Source organism: Colobus angolensis, unplaced genomic scaffold (genome assembly GCF_000951035.1).
Source record: "Colobus angolensis palliatus isolate OR3802 unplaced genomic scaffold, Cang.pa_1.0 Scaffold142, whole genome shotgun sequence".
Lineage (NCBI taxonomy): Eukaryota > Metazoa > Chordata > Mammalia > Primates > Cercopithecidae > Colobus > Colobus angolensis.
In genome coordinates, this window is record NW_012114511.1 from 655,664 (window position 1) to 674,671 (window position 19,008).

The window sequence follows — 19,008 nt, forward strand, 5'->3', positions numbered from 1 at the left end:
TCTCATCAGTGGGGCCTGATGCTCCCCACGGTCTCTGGGCACTTGCACGTCATCCCAGAAGCAAACCTTGGGTATGCAGAGCCTTGTCCCAGGGTCCAGGATGCTCAAGACCAGCTGGAATCAGAGGCTTTCTGGCTCCTTGCCCTGCCACGTGGAAATGCCATTTGTAGTGAGTCGGCCATCATTGGAGAGCTGCCTTTAGGTGCAGTGAGTCAAAGGACCACATGGAAATGCTTTAGCTGGAGGCGGCACTGGAGCAGCCCTGGCTTGTAGCCATGAACGGCAGCAGGTCCAATAACACTGAGTTCCAGGTATGCATGTTACCAAGAAGGGAGGGCAGTTTGGAGACTGACCAGCTCCTCTGGCTCATGCAAAAGCCCCTACACAGTGCTGGGCACGTGGTGCTCAGTAAACGTAAGTTCCCATTCTCTGTGAGAGGAGGGCCTTGGCCCTGCGCACTGAATGTCCTGGTAATGGAATGCTATATGCTCTGACTCTCTTGGGTTGGGGGAAGAGGAAACATCTACAACAGGAAACCATGGGCTCCTGAGGTTGGATGCAAGTTGCACATGTTCCTATGTGCAAAGAGAAGCCATAGCTATCATTTTCTGAGGTGTCCAAGACCCACAGAAAGCCAAAGACTGCACTACCTGAGAGACTGCAGCAGGAATGAGTGGATTAAGCCATTCAGCATGTCCAGACATACAAAATCACCGGGGAGAGCTGGCTGAGGGAGACAGGCCAAGCTAGCACACGCATGAGAGGAAGAGGAATGGGCACTCAGGCCAGACCGGCTCTCTGAGCAAAATGGAGCTCCTTCCTGCTTCCTTTCCTGGCCTGACCACACAGGCTGCAGAGCACAGGGGCCCGCCTAAGGCCTTCAGGGAAGATGGTCTCCCCCGACGTCATCTGTGAACCTCATCTCCAAGCTCAGAGCTTCCTCCCAGGTGGGGTTGCCCCTTCTCAGAGCTCCAATTTCCCCATCAGCCTTGGGCCGTATATCTTCCCCTTCCTTCTACAGGCTGCTTTATAGCTTGCTGGAAACACCTTCCCTTAGCACTTCGAAATGTATCACTTGAAAGCATCTTAACGTTAATCAATGTGATTCTTTTTTAATTTGAAGGGGCTTATTTCTCCAAATGGCTTTCCTGATCTTATAGGAGGGCATGCTCTCTAATATTAAACTTTTTCTTTAAAAAGAGCAAAAAAAAATGACTCACATCTGTTTGATATTTAATTCAGATTGAATGGCAGGACAGGAACAAAATTACACTGCAAAAGGCCATAAAGCGTGATGTTTAAAAGAACCAAGCATACCAAACCTACATGCCAGAAAATTTGAAATGACAAAGGATTGAGGGGGTGTGGCCTGGGTGATGGGGTGTCTCCTACCCAGAAGCTGGAGAGGCAGTAGCCAAGTTGGGGGAAGGTGGGAGGTGGGAGAAGGGCTCACTTTGCACGGGAGGACTTTGTAGGGGCTGGTTTCCAGCCACAAGTGAGTTTGGGGTCTGGGATCTGAGCCCCAAGCAGAGGTCCTGGAATCCAGTGCTGGTTGCTCCAGGTTGGGGGATGGGGTGGTGGCCTGTCTGGGGCTCTCCAAGGGGCTGCTGGGTAACACCACACACAGCCTGGGTGGCCAGTCAGGCACTGTCAAGCTCTCAGTGTCCAGGAGGCCTTGGGGTTTGGCTACAGCTCAGAGAATTGAGTTTAAAGCCCTCTGCTGCCTTCTGATCAGTTTAGCAGAGACACCAACATCCTGCATCCCAGAGGGCAGAGAAAGGGGTGGGACTTAGAGAGCTGTGTTTTCCTCCAATCTTGGAAGGAAGGCAGCCTCTGAATGTCACTGCCCCCGAGCTCTGCGACAGAGGTCCTAGGAAAGAAGTGAGTGTGGCCTCTTACTTAATATTTCTTTAAAGCCAAGGGGCTGAGTCCAGGCCAGGCACAGGCACTCCAGTTGTGAACCGTGTCTGGTGACGCTTGTTAGATGAGCTTTGACAGTGGTGTGCAGTCAGAGGTTGTGTGCTGGTGTGGGCTGCCCCTCACTAAGGCCACGAAGGGAGTGGTAGCGACAAGAGAGGGATTTAGAGTAAACCAAATGCTGGGCCCCCTGACCAGCTGAGTGGGCTTGCGTTCCCTTTCCCTCTCTGATCCTGTTTCCTCATCTATACCATGGAATGGTTTGACATCCTCAAGGTTATTTTAAATATCTAGTGTGATAAATATAAACGAATTCACTTTCAAATAGCAAAATATTGTATGTGTTTCTTAGAATGGTAACTCCGGCCTTTCCAGGGCTTCTGCTTAGGTACCATGTTTCTTTCCAAGGCATTAACTTGTTTTTCCAGCCAGCACTTGAGCACAGGGGTCTGGAACTTTTTCCATGCAGTGGTGTGCTGGAGTTGTCTCACACTGTTTCATAAAAGCTGATTGTTAAATCATTAAATTATATTTAATCACTCACTAAACTTAAATTTTCAATGTAACTAACTTATTAACAATTATATGAACTTATGGTGAAATGATATTAAATACAAAATGAATAAATAAATCAAAACTCACTGCTTCCTAATTATTTTACTATACCTTACTATATCTATGGCCTTGGGGCTATTTACACTGATTGTATCTGCGTGATGGGAATGCCACATGATGGTAGGCTTACTGTGCATCTCTTTCCAATTCTACATTTAGTGATGTCATTTTGATACCTTGAAATTGACCGTGGTAAGACAATTTACATCATGGACATCAGCAAACACTACAATCAGAGCTCCCCCACCACTCAGAGAGCTGCTAAACATTTGCCAGCACAATCCTGACTGTAGAGACTGGCAAAATAAAGTATGCAGAGCTCCTGGTGACTTTCTCAGAGTCGCTCGGCCATGCTGAGTGTCTTCCGTTCAATCCAGTGCTTTCTTCATCAGACTTAGCTGTTCCAACCTTCCCGGGAACTTGTGGCCATCTCTTACGGCATGCGTCCCTTTATCCAGAGCACTCTGACCTTCCCAGCATGCTCCCCTACCATTCCTCTAGTGGGGTCGCTTCTCTGCTTCTGTTTTCCCCTGAGCTGAGCCAAAACATTCACGCTGGTGTGTAAAGTGGGCTGAGAATCTCAAGTGGAAGTATATTCCCTTTCTTTAACTGTGGAGCAAAACTCACAGCTCATAATTATCATGTGGTTTTCTAACCAACACTTTACCTGGGGTGCTTGACAGAGCCCAGAGACAGAGCCCAGAGGAGTATGTGTGTGTGTGTGTGTGTGTTATGTATGGATGTGTATATGCAGGTGTGTGTGTATGCATGTGCATGTGTGTATGCGTGTGTGTGTGTATGGATGGATGTGTGTATGCATGTGTGTGTGTATGTATGGATGTGTGTATGCATGTGTTTGTATGTGTGTATGCGTGTGTGTGTGTATGTATGGATATGTGTATGCAGGTGTGTGTGTATGCTTGTGTGTGTATGTATATATGCATGCACGTGTATGTGTGTATTGGGGAATAGAGAGGGGAAGGAGAAGTCAGACCACATGAGGCTTTCTGATGTTTTGACTTGAAATCTGCACTGCAACCACAAACCCTGGAGGCCCAGGGGAAGAGGAACGTAAAACTGAAAGACAGAGACCCCCGAAGGTTAGCTTCCCGCCTTGGCCTCCAAGAGTGTCCACAGGGGACAACCATGTGTTTCCCAATAATGAGGCCCAGCACTGGATCTGGAAGCCTCTAACATCAGGCTTCCAGCCTGCCTGCTTCTAATACTCCCGGGGCAGCTCTCCAAGTTTGGGAGCTCTGGACCTCGTGCGTGTGTTTCTGAGTGGTGAAGGGCTGGGTGGTCGTGTCACACCAAGGAGAGGAGGCCCATCTGGAAACAGGAAACCCTGTTGGCAGGTAGCAGAGGGACGGGGTGTGGGGCCCTGCATGGCCCTGCTGGAATTTGCCATGGGCTTCCGGGCTCAGGGTCCCCTGGATACTGTGGTTCCATTCACTGAGCAAGACCACTGACCCTTCCTCTTCTCACTCAGAGCACTTACTTATTTAACGTGTATTTTCCCCTTTTTGTCAGGAGCTGTATTGTGGTTTGACTGAGGTTCTTCTCAGAGCTTTGGCCCTAGTGGTCTTCTTTCACCCCACCCAAATTCTTCCTCTCAACTCTCTATCCTGTCAAGAGAGAGAACGAGGACCTACTGTGTGTAGGTGGCTGCTCATATACAGAGATGTCCAAGATGGCGTCTGCCACACGCAGGGCTCTGCCTGCCGGTGGGAGGGTCCAGACAACTGGCATGTGAAATGGGCCCAGCCCTGCACCTGGCACACTCATGTTGTGTTTTTCATCTTCACAGAGGTGAGGTAAGTACTCACAGTATCCCCCTTGTATAGGTGAGGAAAAAGTGGCTTGGGGGAGGAAGGAAGTTTCTGGGTTCTGTAAGTGGAAGGCAGTGGGATTTGGGCCTGTTGGCTTCCTGAGGACAGATGTCTCTGCCCTGCCCCCTGCTTATGTCAGAGGCTGGTGTTCAAAGCAGGGTATCTGGGTGAGTTGTGTGTGGGCCCAGACAGGCTGTGCCTGGGTCTTCTCTGTGCTTCACTCTGTGGTACTTGCCCTCCTCCCTCCCTCCTTACAGATGTTGAAGGTCACATAGGCTGGGGTGACAGTGATGGTGGGGATCTATGTTTGCCCCTCAGGGGTCCCTGCATAGTGGAGTCCTCTGCAGTGTGGCCTCCCCGTCCTTCTCTCCCTACTTGGCCACCCCAGGGACCCAGGCGAGGCTGAGGGGCATTGACATGGCCACGGTCTCTGTGCTGGCCATTTGGCTGTTTGTCCTCAGATCCACAGCTCTCTCGTTCATCCCCTGCTCTGTACTTCGGGAAAGTCGACCCCCACAGGCTGCATTTCTCAGGCTTGCTGGTCAGCTTGCCTCTGACTGGCTTCAGCCAAGGGGGTTGGAGTTTTGGAGAGGGGGGGACGAAGAAGAAGAGAAGCCAAGGTATTCCTTCCTCTGTCAGCCTGTCAAGTAGAGTCACCTCATCAGCTGCTGGCGGCAGCTGCCTTTCCTCTGTGGCTCCTATACCTCTAGGTCCCAGCTTCCTTAGGGGCCTCCATAGTATTCTAGCCCTGGGCTGGACATTCCTCACTGTGACTCCAGAAACACTCCCTCTCAGTTGCCCTCCAGCCTGGAGCCAGCAGTGGAAGCAATCTCTGTTAATCTCTGAATTGCATCCCTTATTTGGCTTCTCGGTGATTCCATACCCAATTCCCTGAATTACATTTTTTGCATACTTAGACTGGTTTTTGTATTTCTGACTGGATCCTGAATGATAGGCCTCCCCCTAAACAAGGTGACTTAATAGGGTCCATGTTCCCAACCCATCTGTAGCAAGCCCTCTGAGTGAATGACATCATGACAGCCCCTGATCCCTCAGAGAAGCAATTATGGAAGCCTTGTGTCTGGCTGCCTGGCTGAGCTCTCACTCTGAAGACCCCTGCCTCTGCCTTATTCCGAAGACTCCCACCTCTACTCCCTGCCTCCACATCTTTAAAGGAAAGCAAGGCAGACATCGCAGCCAGGCTAGCTTCCAGCAGTTAGAGTGCTTGGCTCAGAGCCCGGGCCCTCCTGCCGGCCTTGCTTGGGACCTACTGCATGTGAACTAAGTTGTCAAGTCACACACAGGGAGGGTCAGAGAAATGGGAGAGGCCGAAAGGGAGTCTAGAGCCTCCTCCACAGCCCCACTCTCCACAGGTTTTTCTCCTCGTTTCTGGACTGATTTGATTTGGATTCAAATCTGCCTGTACTTGGACTCCTTCCTGGCCAAATACCTGATGCTGGGCCCTTTGCTGCAAGTACTCCTTAAAGAAGCGGGCGCGGTTGGGGAATGGAGGGCATTTCCTCTGGAAGGAAAAGGCAGAGGAACCAGTAATGGCCCAGGAGTGCTGATATCCTTACTGGGGTGCACACTTTTGTGAAACGACCCCCTTGCCAAATGGAACTCTAAAGCTCGTTCAATTCACATGCCTAGAGAAGAAAATAATCAAACTCTTCTGTCAGGGATCACCTGGCTCCCCACATCCCCTCACTTAGGATGTTTTATTCCCACTGGAGCATGTGATTGCAAAACAAAGGTAAATGGGAGCAATTGATTCCCGGATCCTTTTTTTTCCCCCAGCAGGATTAAAGCTGCCTTAGCCATAAAGAGTTTACAAACTCTAAAGAAAGATAATAACTTCCCTTCTCACGGCCCGGTCATGGGGAGGCAATGCATGTTTCCAATCAGCTGAGAATGTAACTCAAATGGTAGGTTTTATTTCACTTTAATCCGCCTGTGAGTTCACGTTAAAGGTAAGAGGAATCACAGCCCTGCAATTCAAATAGAGTTCATTAAATTCGGCATCTCCTCTTAACCGGGCTGGGTTGTTTACTACTCCCCACAGTCTTGGATGGGCTTTGAGGGTCTGGTGCGGTGTCCAGCAAATGGCTGAAATGCAGGTGAGGCTGCCACAATGAAGGAAGCTGGAGGGAGGAGCTGTTAACCTCATGGTACTGTGGCGACATCAGCCACCACTACGTGTCACGGGGTGGATGCTGAGGAAGAGAAAACAGAGAAGAGCTGGAGAAGCTCACACAGTAGATACAGTGGAAGGCAGGTGACCCAGCTGGCAGCCCATTGCAGGGGGCGGTGGAGGTGGCGATGTGCTGTCCCCACCACATGGAGCTTGCTTGCTTCTGCACACCTCTTTGCTGGCTGCAGCCTTGCTACTCAGTGGGCGGTTGTGGAAAGAATCAGTTCTCAGTTCCCATCCCAACTCTGCTATTTAGACACCGGGAGACCTGGAAACAACCTCTTGACAAAGTCTTGCTCTACACGTTTCTGTAGTGACCGTCCATTTGAAGGGATAGGGAAATATTCCCTCAATGTCCTGCAGTGAAACTGTTGAAGCCACTCCTCCTGTGAAACTCACTCCTTTGGGTTAAGCATTGCCTTCTCGGCCCTTTCCTGAGTGGATGGAGTGTTGGCACAGTGAGGCGGATGTTGCTAGTGGATGCATCGGGGTGTTCTGCACAGGCTGGCCTGCGTAGCCCAGGGGTGGAGGGAGGGGTCAGGCTAGAGCCTATGGAGACTTGTTGGACAACAGGCCCAGGCTCAGTCCAGCCAGCCCAACCTCTGATTGCTATCCTCAGAGTCCCTCCAGGGTCTCCTTGGCAGGGGCTGTCCCCTATGAGTCTCTGCAGGGGACAGGATGTGCTGACTGAGAACTGTCTCTCTGACATGCACCCTGTCAAATCCATAAACCTTTCTCAGCGTCACCACACAGAATCCCAAAACCCCAGGGTTCTGCTTGAGTTTGAGCTATACAGGCTCAAGGACTAGAAGGAAGCACCAGCCTTGTTCTGCCCCAGCTAGAGGGTCTGTGCTGTCCCAGCTAGAGGGTCTGTGCTGTCCCAGCTAGAGGGCCTGTGCTGTCCCGGCAGAGGCCTACAGGAGGCAGAGACATTCACTTCTACTTCCTATCTGCCCATGGCTTTGTGGTCTTCTTACCCCAGCTGGCCAACTGGCTTCCCACCACTATGGGCCTTGCCCTGCCCATGCCGGGCCTAAGGGGCCTGGCTCAGACTTTAGCATCTCAGGATACTGCTGCCTTGACCACCAGAGCCCCACCTGTCTGTGCGTCTGTCCTCTGTTCAGCTCTGTGAAGGCCACCAGGACCACAAAAGTCAACCCATGACCTTTGTCTTCAAGGAAATTGAGGTCTTACTGGGCAGACAAGCACGGAGTGAGTGCTCCACCACGGGCCTCCCTTCCTCCAGGCTGTAGCCAGGACTATGCTGTCTAGCGTGGTGTCTGCTGTGACTTCCTCACGGCAGAGCCCCATACTGTGGCTGTTTATGGAGCATTTGCATGTTTCCCTCGAGGGGAGGCGGTGTCTCTCACGGACAGCTTGGGAAGATTCACATTCTTAGAAAAGCAGAGGAATGTGAGTGTTAAAATACCTTAAAGGGCAAGGAGGTGATTTCTAGATTTCCAGACAATGTCTCAGAGAATTGTAGTGCTCTGGGGTGTGCCTGAATGTAACCAATGTAGCTCCTTTTGTGCCTGTGTGTAGACTGAGTCCATGTGTCCACATGCATTCAGTTCCTCCCACCAAACTGGACAGTGATAGCTAACCCTGTTGACCCTTATGTCTGGGTGCCTTAAATGTGTGATGCCTCAAATTGACCTTCACAATGACTCTAAAGAGGTAGGTACTATGATCTTTCCTAGTTTCTATAAGAAGAAACTGTGGCACAGGGAGATTCAGTCACTTGTGCAGGATCACAGAACTATAGTAAGTGGTCAGGGAGGGGGACAAGAATTCTAACCCAGGCAGCAGTCTGGCCAGAGGGCCCTAGCTTGGAGCAGCGTTCATGTGCACTGTGTGTTCACGTTTAGTGTATGTCTGCATACCTGTGTGTGTGCACATGCACACACGTTCACTCAGACACATGGGCTGCCCTGCGGTGGGAGCTGAGAGAATGCAGTGGAGGTTGTTGGGAGGAACTCACCCGCCTGCTCCGGCTGTCTGAGCAGGTGAAGGATAGTGATATCAAGTGCGAAGACCAGGCCCTGAAGCCAGCCTGACAGTTTCAGCTGTTAGGAGAAAGTGAGGGTGGGTGCCATGGATCTGATGATTTCAGTAATTTTCTACTCAAGAAAAAAGAAGGCTCGGATGGGCAGAGCCTCACTGTCTTAAAAACTTGGCGTAGGGCAAGGTGTGAGTTTCCCGGGGAGACGGTGTGAACTGTGAACAGGTAGAATCTGAAACTCCAAGCCAGATGTGTCCTGGCTCCCTCCCACCTGGTCTGACCTGTCTTCCTTCAGCTGCTGTGCGGTTCATCCTGGGTCCCTGAGAGGCTCGCAGACGCTTCACTCCGAAGATCTTAGTTGCAGAGTCCCCTGTGGAGGAATTGAACTGCCCCCTCTCCCAGGACCCCAGTTGGCAAGGGTTTGCTCCTCCCTGGAGGAGAGAGACCCTCACTACAACCCTGGAGAGGGCCACTCAGGGGCAGCAGCTCATTCCCAAAGTTGTCTGGTGGAGCTGGGGAGTGGCACCCTGAGGACTCTGGGGTTTCCCCACCAACTCCTCTCTCCAGTCTTTTGTGTCCAGGTGCAGTCTCCAGGCCGTGGCTTCTTGAGTTCTGTATGTGGGTTGCTGCTCCATAATGCATAGTTGGGGGACCATTTTGGTCAGTGACAGATCACTGCTGCCTTTCATCAGACCAAAGTACATGTGGCTCCTTCTCCTTGCTAGCCCTACCATGGCATCTCCCATTACACTAACCCTGCCTGTTGGACCTTCTGATGCAAGGAACGGATTAAAATCCCCTCCTGGTTGCCCACCAGGTCCATAGCTACAACTAAATCCCGAGTTGGGGCATCAGAGAACACAGGTAAGCCCCTGAGTTCTGGAGCCAGCTTACTGGGGCGTGAGTCTTCCTTACTTCCGTATGGATGGTGAGCCCTCCTCTCCCAGGTCTCATGATAGTAGTTAACCCTTATTAAGTGTGTGCCGGGCACTGACTGAGTGCTTTACAGGTGCCACCTCCTAAGACCCTCATAACTCTAGCAGGTAGTACTATTATCTTACCCATTTTCCAGAGGGAGAAATAGAGGCAAGAGCAGAATAAGTCACTTGTCCAAGTCACATAGCTACTGATGGTGTGATGTTGGGCAAGATATGTAATGTTTCCGAGTCTCAGTTTCCTCATCTGTAAAGTGCAGTTAATACCATTGTCTATCTGGGGTGTTATGAGCCTTAAACAGGGTAATACACACAGCACCTAGCAGACTCCTAAGCACATGGTAGGCACTCAACAGGCAAGGCCGCTTAACAAGAGTATGTGAGCCCAGCTGGAGGAGAGAGAAAAATACAATGACTATAGCACTAATCACAGTAGTGATCAAATAAGTAATGCACTCCTGAATGCTTGACTTTCCTGAGCACAACGTAAACTCCCTGAGGGAGTTTGCCTTACTCACTTCTGGTTCAGTTCCGTGTCTTTGCACAGATCTGGCACAAGGTGGGTGCTTGGTGAAGGTTTGCTAAATGAATGAGAAACTGCTTTGGGGGTCCAAGGGATCATTCACAGCATCAGACAACCCCTTCCTAGCCACCCGGCTCTCCCTGCCTCGTGGCTGTGATCTGAGTGTTTTTGCTTCATCCCTATTGGAGAGGAAGCTTCCCAAGCCAGGGCAAGCCTGGGTCTTGCCCACCTCTGTTTTCCTCATAGAGAAGATGTTGAGGGCCTGTGAGTGAAGTTGGACCTCCTTGTAGCTTGCCCTGGGTGCAAAACCATCCTCCTCTTGGGAAGAAAACAGAAATTGCTGGCAACTACAGACCCAGGGATTCGAGTCAGCCAGGGGAACAGGGCTGTGCCCTTGGCGCCTCAGATTCCTGGGAGAGTGGGGTCTGGGATCATGGTGACCATGTATATCCCTCCCTGCATCACACCGGTGAATGTTGTTTCTAAACCACACTCTCCCCTTCTCAGCATGGCATGGCAAGTGGCTGCTCCCCTTGTTCACTGAGAAAATCCTCCCACCTTTGGAGTGCCTGGCTCCTAACGAGTCCCTTATTTGGAAGGAACACCCCCACCCCCACTGGTGTGTGACTCACCCTGAGTGAAATAACTGCTGGGCTGAATTCTTACACAATCCCCCACCCCATCCCCTCATTCCCTGAAGACCTTTGCTCTCAAGTCAGCCAAGGCCTTGATCCAGAAGTGACAGAGAATGGGGAGTGTGAGGATGAGGATGATGATGGGGACAATGAATTTCCAGGCAGGCCCAGCTCCCAGCTCCCAGCTCCCATCCTCAGGAAACCCTGAGCCCTGCCTGCATCTTTTCCAGAAATGTGAGTCCCACCTTTCCAATTTCCTCTTACACCTCGTCTATATTTCCCACCCCCACCTCTGCATGACAGCGTGGCGTGCATGTGGCCCATCTGGGGATCAGGGAATCCTATTGGGTGTGCCAGCTTAATGAAATACTTGCAGTTTATTAAACTCAGGCTTTCCTAAGCCCCGCGTGCCTGTGGGTATTTGAAAGCTGAAGGTAACACCAAGCTACCACAAATGTAATTGTTACATGTGTCCACGCATTCCTGAGGCAACCTCAAACTCCCGCTCTTAAGCAGCATGCAAAATGAACCACATAAAGTAACTCCTAGTCAGACAAGAGGGGAAAATGTGTGGAAATGCTGAGAGAGGCTCCCCAGAACCCCTCAGGGCCTCTAAAAGTATATGAAGTTCCCATTACTTTGCAAAACTCTGGCCACAGAGGGTGCTTCTCCACCCCAGACTGTTGGTTCAGTGTTTGCAGAATTGGTTCATTATGAGCAAGGCAGCCAGCGGGTTTTGCTTGTCAAGCTTGCATGATGCAGTTCAAATACTTCAAGTCCTGTTTCATCTAGCAAAGACTTGCTCTAGTGGCAGGGCTAGCAGAGTGTACTGTCTGGGGGTTCCCTCTGGAGCTGTATTTCTGTTCCTCCTCCAGGTCTTGGCTGGGGAGGGCTGTCCCAAGTCTGGGAAGGGCCGTGGAGAAACCCCAGGCAACCTGAAGTCTGCTGCCCTGAACCAGGGGGAGGCTGCTCCTGGGAGATGCCTTCCCATTCGTCAGTTTCCTCAGCCTCAGGTCTGTAAATTAGGGGTGAAGGGCTGACATGGAAATAGCAGACAAAGGCCTCCAGGGATGTGCCTTCCTCTACGCGAACCAGCATCTGGATGCCTGAGAAGGAGAGCCTGTTGATGGTACTCAGGGTGATCTGCTCCAGGTACCTCAGCGTCAGCCCATTGACCCACACACAGCCCTTGCGGCTCAGGGCCTTGAGGCAGAAGGCCAGCATGGCACTGCCTTTCTCCAGGTAGGGCTCCAGGGACAGGTGACGACGGGAGAGGTGTGGGAGCTGCAGCTGGAGGTGGGCATCCTGCCCCCGTCCGAGCAGCAGAGGGCTGGTGTCATGCTGCAGCCGTGGTGGGACATTGGCAAAGGCAGATGGGCCCAGCGTGGGGTGGTACAGGCTCACTCGCAGGATGGTGAGGGGCTTCTCCATGGATGAAGGCCTGGGAAGATGGAACATGGACACACAGGCTCAGCTTGAGTCAGAGACCTCTGTGGCTCCCTGAGCCCAGACACAGTTGCCCACCTCAGGGGCCCTGTGCCTGTTCATACAATCACTCTGCCCAAGCCAGGATGGAACCAAGGCTGGAACTGGTGTGGAAGGTCATGAGCTTAGTCTCTCCCATACTCTGAATAGAACACGCCACCCACTGTCTCTGACTTCTGGATTTCTGTAGTATAGGTATGTCTGTCCTTGTCTATGCAAGGGATCAGGCATGCTGGCTTGCAGGGTGGGGCTTTGGTAATTTTTTGGTTATTTGGAGACAATTTGGCTCTGCTTCTTGGAAAGGATAAGGTAGACAGACCAGCTACATCTTCCTTGTATCTGACAGTTACACAACAAACCCTTGCTGAGTCCTCCTTTGAGCCGAGCAGGGAATCAGCTGCTAGGGAGAAGCGGATTCAACAACAAACTGAGCCCTGACTCTTGGGAGCACCCACTGGTGGAGGAGAGAGGTGTTTCTAGCACCAGGATGTATGGAGGGACACAGAAGGGGGAGGCTTAGCTTAGTCCTGGCCACCAGAAAGGCTGCCTAGAAACCCTGGTGAAGAATAAACACAGCTAGCACATTCCAAGTGGTTACTATGGGTACTTGGTGGAAGGCCACTTACAATGGCCAGCTTTGTTCCTGCATGGGTTTGAGGAACACAAACTCTGCTATGTCCACCAACGCCATGTGGCCCAGGACCTGCCATCACCTTCAACAGGAACCAAGGGTTGAGCAGATTTGAATAACTAATTATACATTCTCTGGGTACCAGGCTTTTTCTCACGTTATTTCTCTCCTAAGAAGGCATCTTCTAGACGGGCGGATCACGAGGTCAGGAGATCGAGACCATCCTGGCTAACACGGTAAAACCCTGTCACCCTGTCTCTACTAAAAATACAAAAAAAAAAAAAAAAAAAAAAACTAGCCGGGCGAGGTGGCGGGCGCCTGTAGTCCTGGCTCCTCCAGAGGCTGAGGCAGGAGAATGGCGTAAAAACCCGGGAGGCGGAGCTTGCAGTGAGCTGAGATCCGGCCACTGCACTCCAGCCCGGGCGACAGAGCAAGACTAGGCCCTGCTCAAATGTTACCTCTCCTGTGAAGCTCCCTTCCCTGGGGAAGGTGACCTTTCACTGTCTCTGACTCCCACAACAGGGAGAATCCCCCAGGACACCTGGCCAGCTTTACTCCCCATTCATTCCATCTTTGCATTTCATGCCCAAGTTCTGTGGGCCCTTGTCCTGTCTTCCCTGAGCTCCTCTATTCCTGTCCCTGAGGCCTCCCGAGGACTGGGTGTGGTCTGGGCTGTGGTTCTTACTGCCCCATGTCCCACTGTCCCGTACAAATAGGGCTTGGCCACCATAAAAGTCCAGGGACACATTTGCCAAGTGGCTGAATGAGAAGCCCACACACACACACGGTGAAATCACCCAGAGAGACCACAAATGGGAACAGGACTCAAAGGCTGTGTGGGACAGCGAGCCTATTGCAGGTGGCTTGAACCCAATGTCCCTCCAGGTCTTGAACCTTTTAGATGCAGTAGGTTAATGGCTGGGACCTTTAAGTCTGATAGTGAGGACACCCTTTCACTATCAGAGGCCTCAGGGCACCCGCTTTCCCCTAAGGCACAGACACATGTATGCCTCTGTCCACACCCCAGCTGGCCATAATCTGAAGAAAGCCTCTCTTTTTTCTTTTCTTTTTTTTTTCTTTTTTTTTTTTTTTTTTGAGATGGAGTCTTGCCCTGTCACCCAGGCTAGAGTGTAAGTGGCATGATCTCAGCTCATGGTAGCCTCCGTCCTCCAGGTTCAAGGGATTCTCCTGCCTCAGCCTCCCGAGTAGCTGGGATTACAGGTGCCCGCCACCATGCCCAACTAATTTTTTTATTTTCAGTAGAGACGGGGTTTCACCACGTTGGTCAGGCTAGTCTCAAACTCCTGACCTCAGGTGATCTGCCCGCCTCAGCCTTCCAAAGTGCTGGGATTACAGGCGTGAGCCACCGCGCCTGGCCAGAAAGCCTTTTCTTGAGGTGTGGGACACAGGCTGAGCCCAGGACAGGTGGGCTGGGCAACCATGCTGTCAGGCCTGACTGGAAACTCAAGAGTTCACTCCCAGAAACTAATCTCATGGCCCAGAGACCCTGAAAGAATTCCTCAGGAAGAAAGATTCACTGTTGCTGTGTGGCCTTACTCTCTGCTCCACTGAACCACCCAGAGCTAACAGAAATCTCCCACCAAAGAGGAGCCCATCCATGAGAGGCTGTCCTGTGTCTTTTGGATCCCAGGTGTTCTGGGGAAACAGAAACCCAGCCCTACAAATCCAGCCTTTGGGATGAAGCAGGAGGAAGACACTCCAGAGTGTGTGTCTCGGGGGAGCCCTCCCCCCAGCCCCACCAGGCCTTCCCTTCTCCCCACGGGTTCAAGTCCCTCTGGCTTCCACTTACCTTATTGCCAGGGCACATCTGGCTCTAGTCCTGCAGCTGTGAGCTCTTGAGAGGGAGTAGGCTGGTTTGGGTAGGGCTGGGGATGACTCTTATGGCTACAGTTCAGGAACATGACAGAACACACTTCAGTTTTGTTGCATTCTTCCCTTTTCCCTTTAGGAAAGAAAATAGAAGTGTAATTTTTCATTGCAGAAGTGCTATTCCACTGCTGAGAGTTTGAGAAACCCCAGCGTGGGGCCCCTTCTGAGATTGATGGCGTGCCTTCCTGGGTTTCAGTTCTGCCTGCCTCTCCTACCCCACCCCCAGGGACCTTAGGACTTGCACCCAGGGTATCTGCAAAGTTCCTCTCCACCTTCCAGTAGGATGGGGTCAAAGCAGCCCAGGCATGTTAGAAAAAAAGAGCCTTTTGGGACAGAGGGCTACTGGACGGGAGAGCCCCCCTGAGTGTGGGAGAATGAGGAGAGCGTTCTGGCTGGATAGAAGTTGGCCAAGGAAACTGTAGGCAACATGGCACTTCCCTGAGGGTCTCAGGAGAGGGCAGGGCCTGGGGACGGGGAGGATGGAGAGGGCAGTAAACGGCCACTCGTAGAAGATGGTCTCTCCTGCAGAACAGTGAGAAGGTGGTCTGTCATGCCCACTCCCCATTGCCCAAGCTATGCTTGTTTGCATGCAGTTTGGAAGGGGTGAAAATGGTCGCATGTCCAGCACTGAGGGCTCTGGCTGTCCTGGAAGTGGCTAAAAGTGAAGGTGCTAACCCTTCACATGGCCCAGAAATCCTTAGTTCACCAGTGTGTTCAAGTCACCTGCATTATCTCCTAGGAGTTTTATAGTTCTATACATACATTTTAATTTTTATGATATGTGTAAGGTTTGTGTCTAGATTTTTTTTTTTTTTTGCTTATAGATGTTCAGTTGTCTCAGAACCATTTTCTGAAAAGACTGTTTCTTTTTCTTCAGTGTTTTCTCTTTACTCCTTTGTCAAAGATTGGTTGACTGTATTCATGTGGGTTTATTTCTGGTCTCTCTACTTTGTATCACTGATCTATTTGTCGGTTTTTTCACCAATATCATACTGTCTTGATTGCTGCAGCTTTGTAGTAAGTCTTGAAGTTGGGTACTGCCAGTTCTTCAATTCTATTCTTCTCTTTCAGTTTTGTCTTGGCTCTTCTGAGTTGTTTCTCCATATAAATGTTAGAATCAGTTTGTTAATAGCCACAAAATAACTTGCTGGGATTTTGATGAGACTGCATCAAATCTATCAACAAAGGAGAGAAGAACTGACATCCTGACAGTATCGAATCTTCCTATTCATGAACATGGGATATCTCTCTATTTATTCAGTTCTTTGATTTCCTTTATCATAGTTTCATGGGTTTCCTCATATAGATCTCGTACACGTTTTGTTAGGTTTATACAGAAATATTTCTTTTTGAATATTAATGGAAATGGCATTGTGTTTTTTATTCCAAATTCCATTTGTTCATTGCTGGCACATAGGAAAGTAATTGATTTTATGTATTAATCTTGTATCCTGCAATCGTCCTTTAATCACTTACTAATTCCAGGAGCTTTTTTGTCAATTCCTTTGGATTTTCTACATGGACAGTTATGTCATCTGCAAATAAAGACAGTTTTTTTTTCTTCCTTCCCAATATGTATACCTTTTTTTCCCTTTTAATCTTACTTCATTGGTTAAAACTTGTTGGTTAAATGATGTTGAAAAAGAATAGTGAGAGGGGACATCCTTGTCTTGTTCCTGATCTTAGTGGGAAAACTTCTGGTTTCTTATCAGTAAAAGTATGATGTTAACTGTAGGATTTTTGCAAATGTTCTTTTTCAAATTGAGAATGTTTTCATTTATTCCTAGTTTGTTGAAGATATTTTGCTCTAAAGTAACTGACAACCTAGAATTCCATACCCAGATAAAGAATACTTCAGAAATAAAGATGACATGAAGTCATTTTCACCCAAAAACTGAAGAATTTGTCAACAGTACACATACTCTAAATTCTAGTGTTCTTCAGACAGAAGAAAAGTAGTCCCAAATGAAAGCATAGAAATGCAGAAGAAAATAAAGAGCAATGGAAATGGATATATTCATACAAATCAAAGTAATATTTACCATATGAAAAATAATAATAATGACATTTTATTTTTGAAACTTTTATTTTAGTTTCAGGGGTATATGTGAAGGTTTGTTACGTAGGTAAACTTGTGTCACAGGGGTTTGTGGCACAGATTATTTCATCACCCAGGTATTAAGCCCAGTACCCAATAGTTACCTTTTCTGCTCCTCTCCCTCCTCGCACTCTCTACCCTCAAGAAGATCCCAGCATCTGTCGTTTCCTTCTTTGTGTTCATGAGTTCTCATCATTTAGCTCCCACTTACAAGTGAGAACATGTAATATTTGGTTTTCTGTTCCTGTGTTAGTTTGCTAATAGGATGATGGCATTTTAAAATGTGTTTAGAATATATGTATAGTTACATGACAACAATAACATCAAAAGTGGGAGGGGTAAAAATGTAATTATAGTGTCCCAAGGTCCTTGCATTGTCCAGGATGCAATAAAACTACAATTTAAGGTAGACACTGATAAGTCAAAGATGCATGATATAATCTCTAGGATAATCAGTAAAAGAATAATAATGTCTTAGTGACAAGCTAATAAATGGGAAGTGGAGTGATATATTATCAATGACAATGAAAACTGAGAAGGCTTAGAAAGGCACAGTGGAATAGGGAGGACATCCAGGTAGGGAGGGTGAGGACAGCCCCAGACCAGGCCTGCAGCTGGGTTAGGTAAACTTGAAGGGAAGAAGAAGGGCTCTGGCACTGACTCTTCCTGGGCAGACACTGATGCATTCCAGTAGCTCACCTCCTGCCTTCCTCTAGGCCGAAGCACTTGAGACCCTTCAGCATGGTGGCCTTGGAGGCTGTTTCCTCTAAGGATTTCTGACTCTGCTCTTCTCCCGGGGATGGGCTGCTACTCTGGAGGCCTCGCTGGTTACACCTGGGCCTTTTCTGACCACCCTGAGATCCTCAGGGCCAGATGCTCAAATAACTGACCTGGAAGCTCAGCAAAGGGAAGTGACCTGACAAGGTTACACAGTAAATCTGTAGCACAGTTGGGTGAGGACTTAGGTGAGCTGACTCCCAGCCCTCAGGCCTAGCCACAATACACCTCCACGGTCCAGATAGCTTGATAGCTGTGCCACATACTCCCTCTGGGTCATACTTGGGGCCAGTCTTATGGGTCTGGAAACAAGTGTGGCTCCTGGTTCCTCAACAGCAAGTTAAGCAGAGAGGTGGGGGGTCTCGGGGGAGGGCAGTGAGGGGCAGGGCTAGCCCCCAGAGCCACAAGATGTTTGGTAGCAAACCAAGCAAGACGGGTGACTGAAGCTCAGTGAAGTCCCCGTCACGGTCTTTGCATCTCTCCAATTGCCTTTTCTTGTATCCTTCCCCCATCCCCTGTACCCTGGCTCTTCCTGGTACTGGGGAAGGGTGGGGAGCAAAGCTTAGATCACTGAGAAAATCCTCTTCCGACAATTCTTGGGGACTTGCTATGACTCCTTCTCTAGCAACCTATGGAAGACAGTAGTAACCTAAAGGAGTGGTCCTAAGAGCATGCCAGACCTGCTGTTTGCTCTGTGCAGGAGAGAAGCCAAGTACAGGCAAGGCAGCTAGAATGACCAAAACCCCAAATGGCCACTCCAAGGCAAGAAAGAAGCCATATGCAGGCTAGGCAGCTAGACTTGATCCTGAGCCTCTTGCCGGCACCACACCCCTACTCAGTGCAGTGATAGACAATGAATGACTGAAAACGCGAATGGCTACTCCAAGGCACTTCAAGGGTTGCAAAGGCACATGGATGGGGCTGAGCCTCCTGTGTGAAGGTGGCTGGCCATGCTCCAGAGCCTTTTCTCTTATCAGTCTCCCTGGTCCAACTATCACCTGGCCTGCTGAGTGTCCCTAGACCCTGGGAAAGGGCCTCATCTTTGGGGCTCCAGTCTGGGCAAGATCTCAGTGATCCCTGGATATTTCTGCCCACCAGCAGAGTAAGGTAGTGGGCAGAAGCTTGGTAGGGAGCTTTGTCATCCCTAGATATGTGACCTCAGGCAAGTCCTATCTCCTCCCTGGGCCTGTTTTCCTCCCATTGCCTTCTGTTGCAATTGTGAGTCCTGAGGGGAGGGCTACGTCCTTGCTCACAGCCCTGGCATGGGAGGGTGACTGGGCAGAGGACATGTGTTCATGGTACCTGTGTCCTTAATAACTTGGGTCACAGCAGTTTCCAACCAGAACGAGAACTGAAACAACCAGGGAATTCCCTGGCAAGGAGAAGTCTTGCCCAGGCTGCATCTTTTAGAAGCCAGGAGAAATGCCCCAGTTTTGTGGGAAGGAGTATGCATATACAGTGCTGGTTGTTGGCTTACTGG

At 49.9% G+C, this 19,008-nt stretch overlaps 2 protein-coding genes across 2 annotated transcripts; both read right to left on the minus strand.

Moving 5' to 3' along the window:
* Positions 1–8,461: 8,461 nt before the first annotated feature.
* DCANP1 (dendritic cell-associated nuclear protein) lies at positions 8,462–9,196 on the minus strand. The gene is given in 1 exon segment (XM_011935359.1): positions 8,462–9,196. A coding segment is annotated over 1 exon segment (735 nt).
* Positions 9,197–11,005: 1,809 nt separating this feature from the next.
* On the minus strand, positions 11,006–14,765 carry TIFAB (TRAF-interacting protein with forkhead-associated domain, family member B). Its single transcript, XM_011935249.1, has 2 exons — positions 14,574–14,765; positions 11,006–12,088 (listed from the first exon to the last, which is right to left on the minus strand). The coding sequence occupies exon 2, from the start codon at positions 12,076–12,078 to the stop codon at positions 11,464–11,466; it is 615 nt and encodes a 204-aa protein (XP_011790639.1). The 5' UTR covers positions 12,079–12,088; positions 14,574–14,765; the 3' UTR covers positions 11,006–11,463.
* Positions 14,766–19,008: the final 4,243 nt, after the last annotated feature.

Bases quoted from the DNA above. Each gene is read 5' to 3' on its own strand.
- TIFAB (XM_011935249.1), bottom strand. From the start codon at position 12,078: ATGGAGAAGCCCCTCACCATCCTGCGAGTGAGCCTGTACCACCCCACG.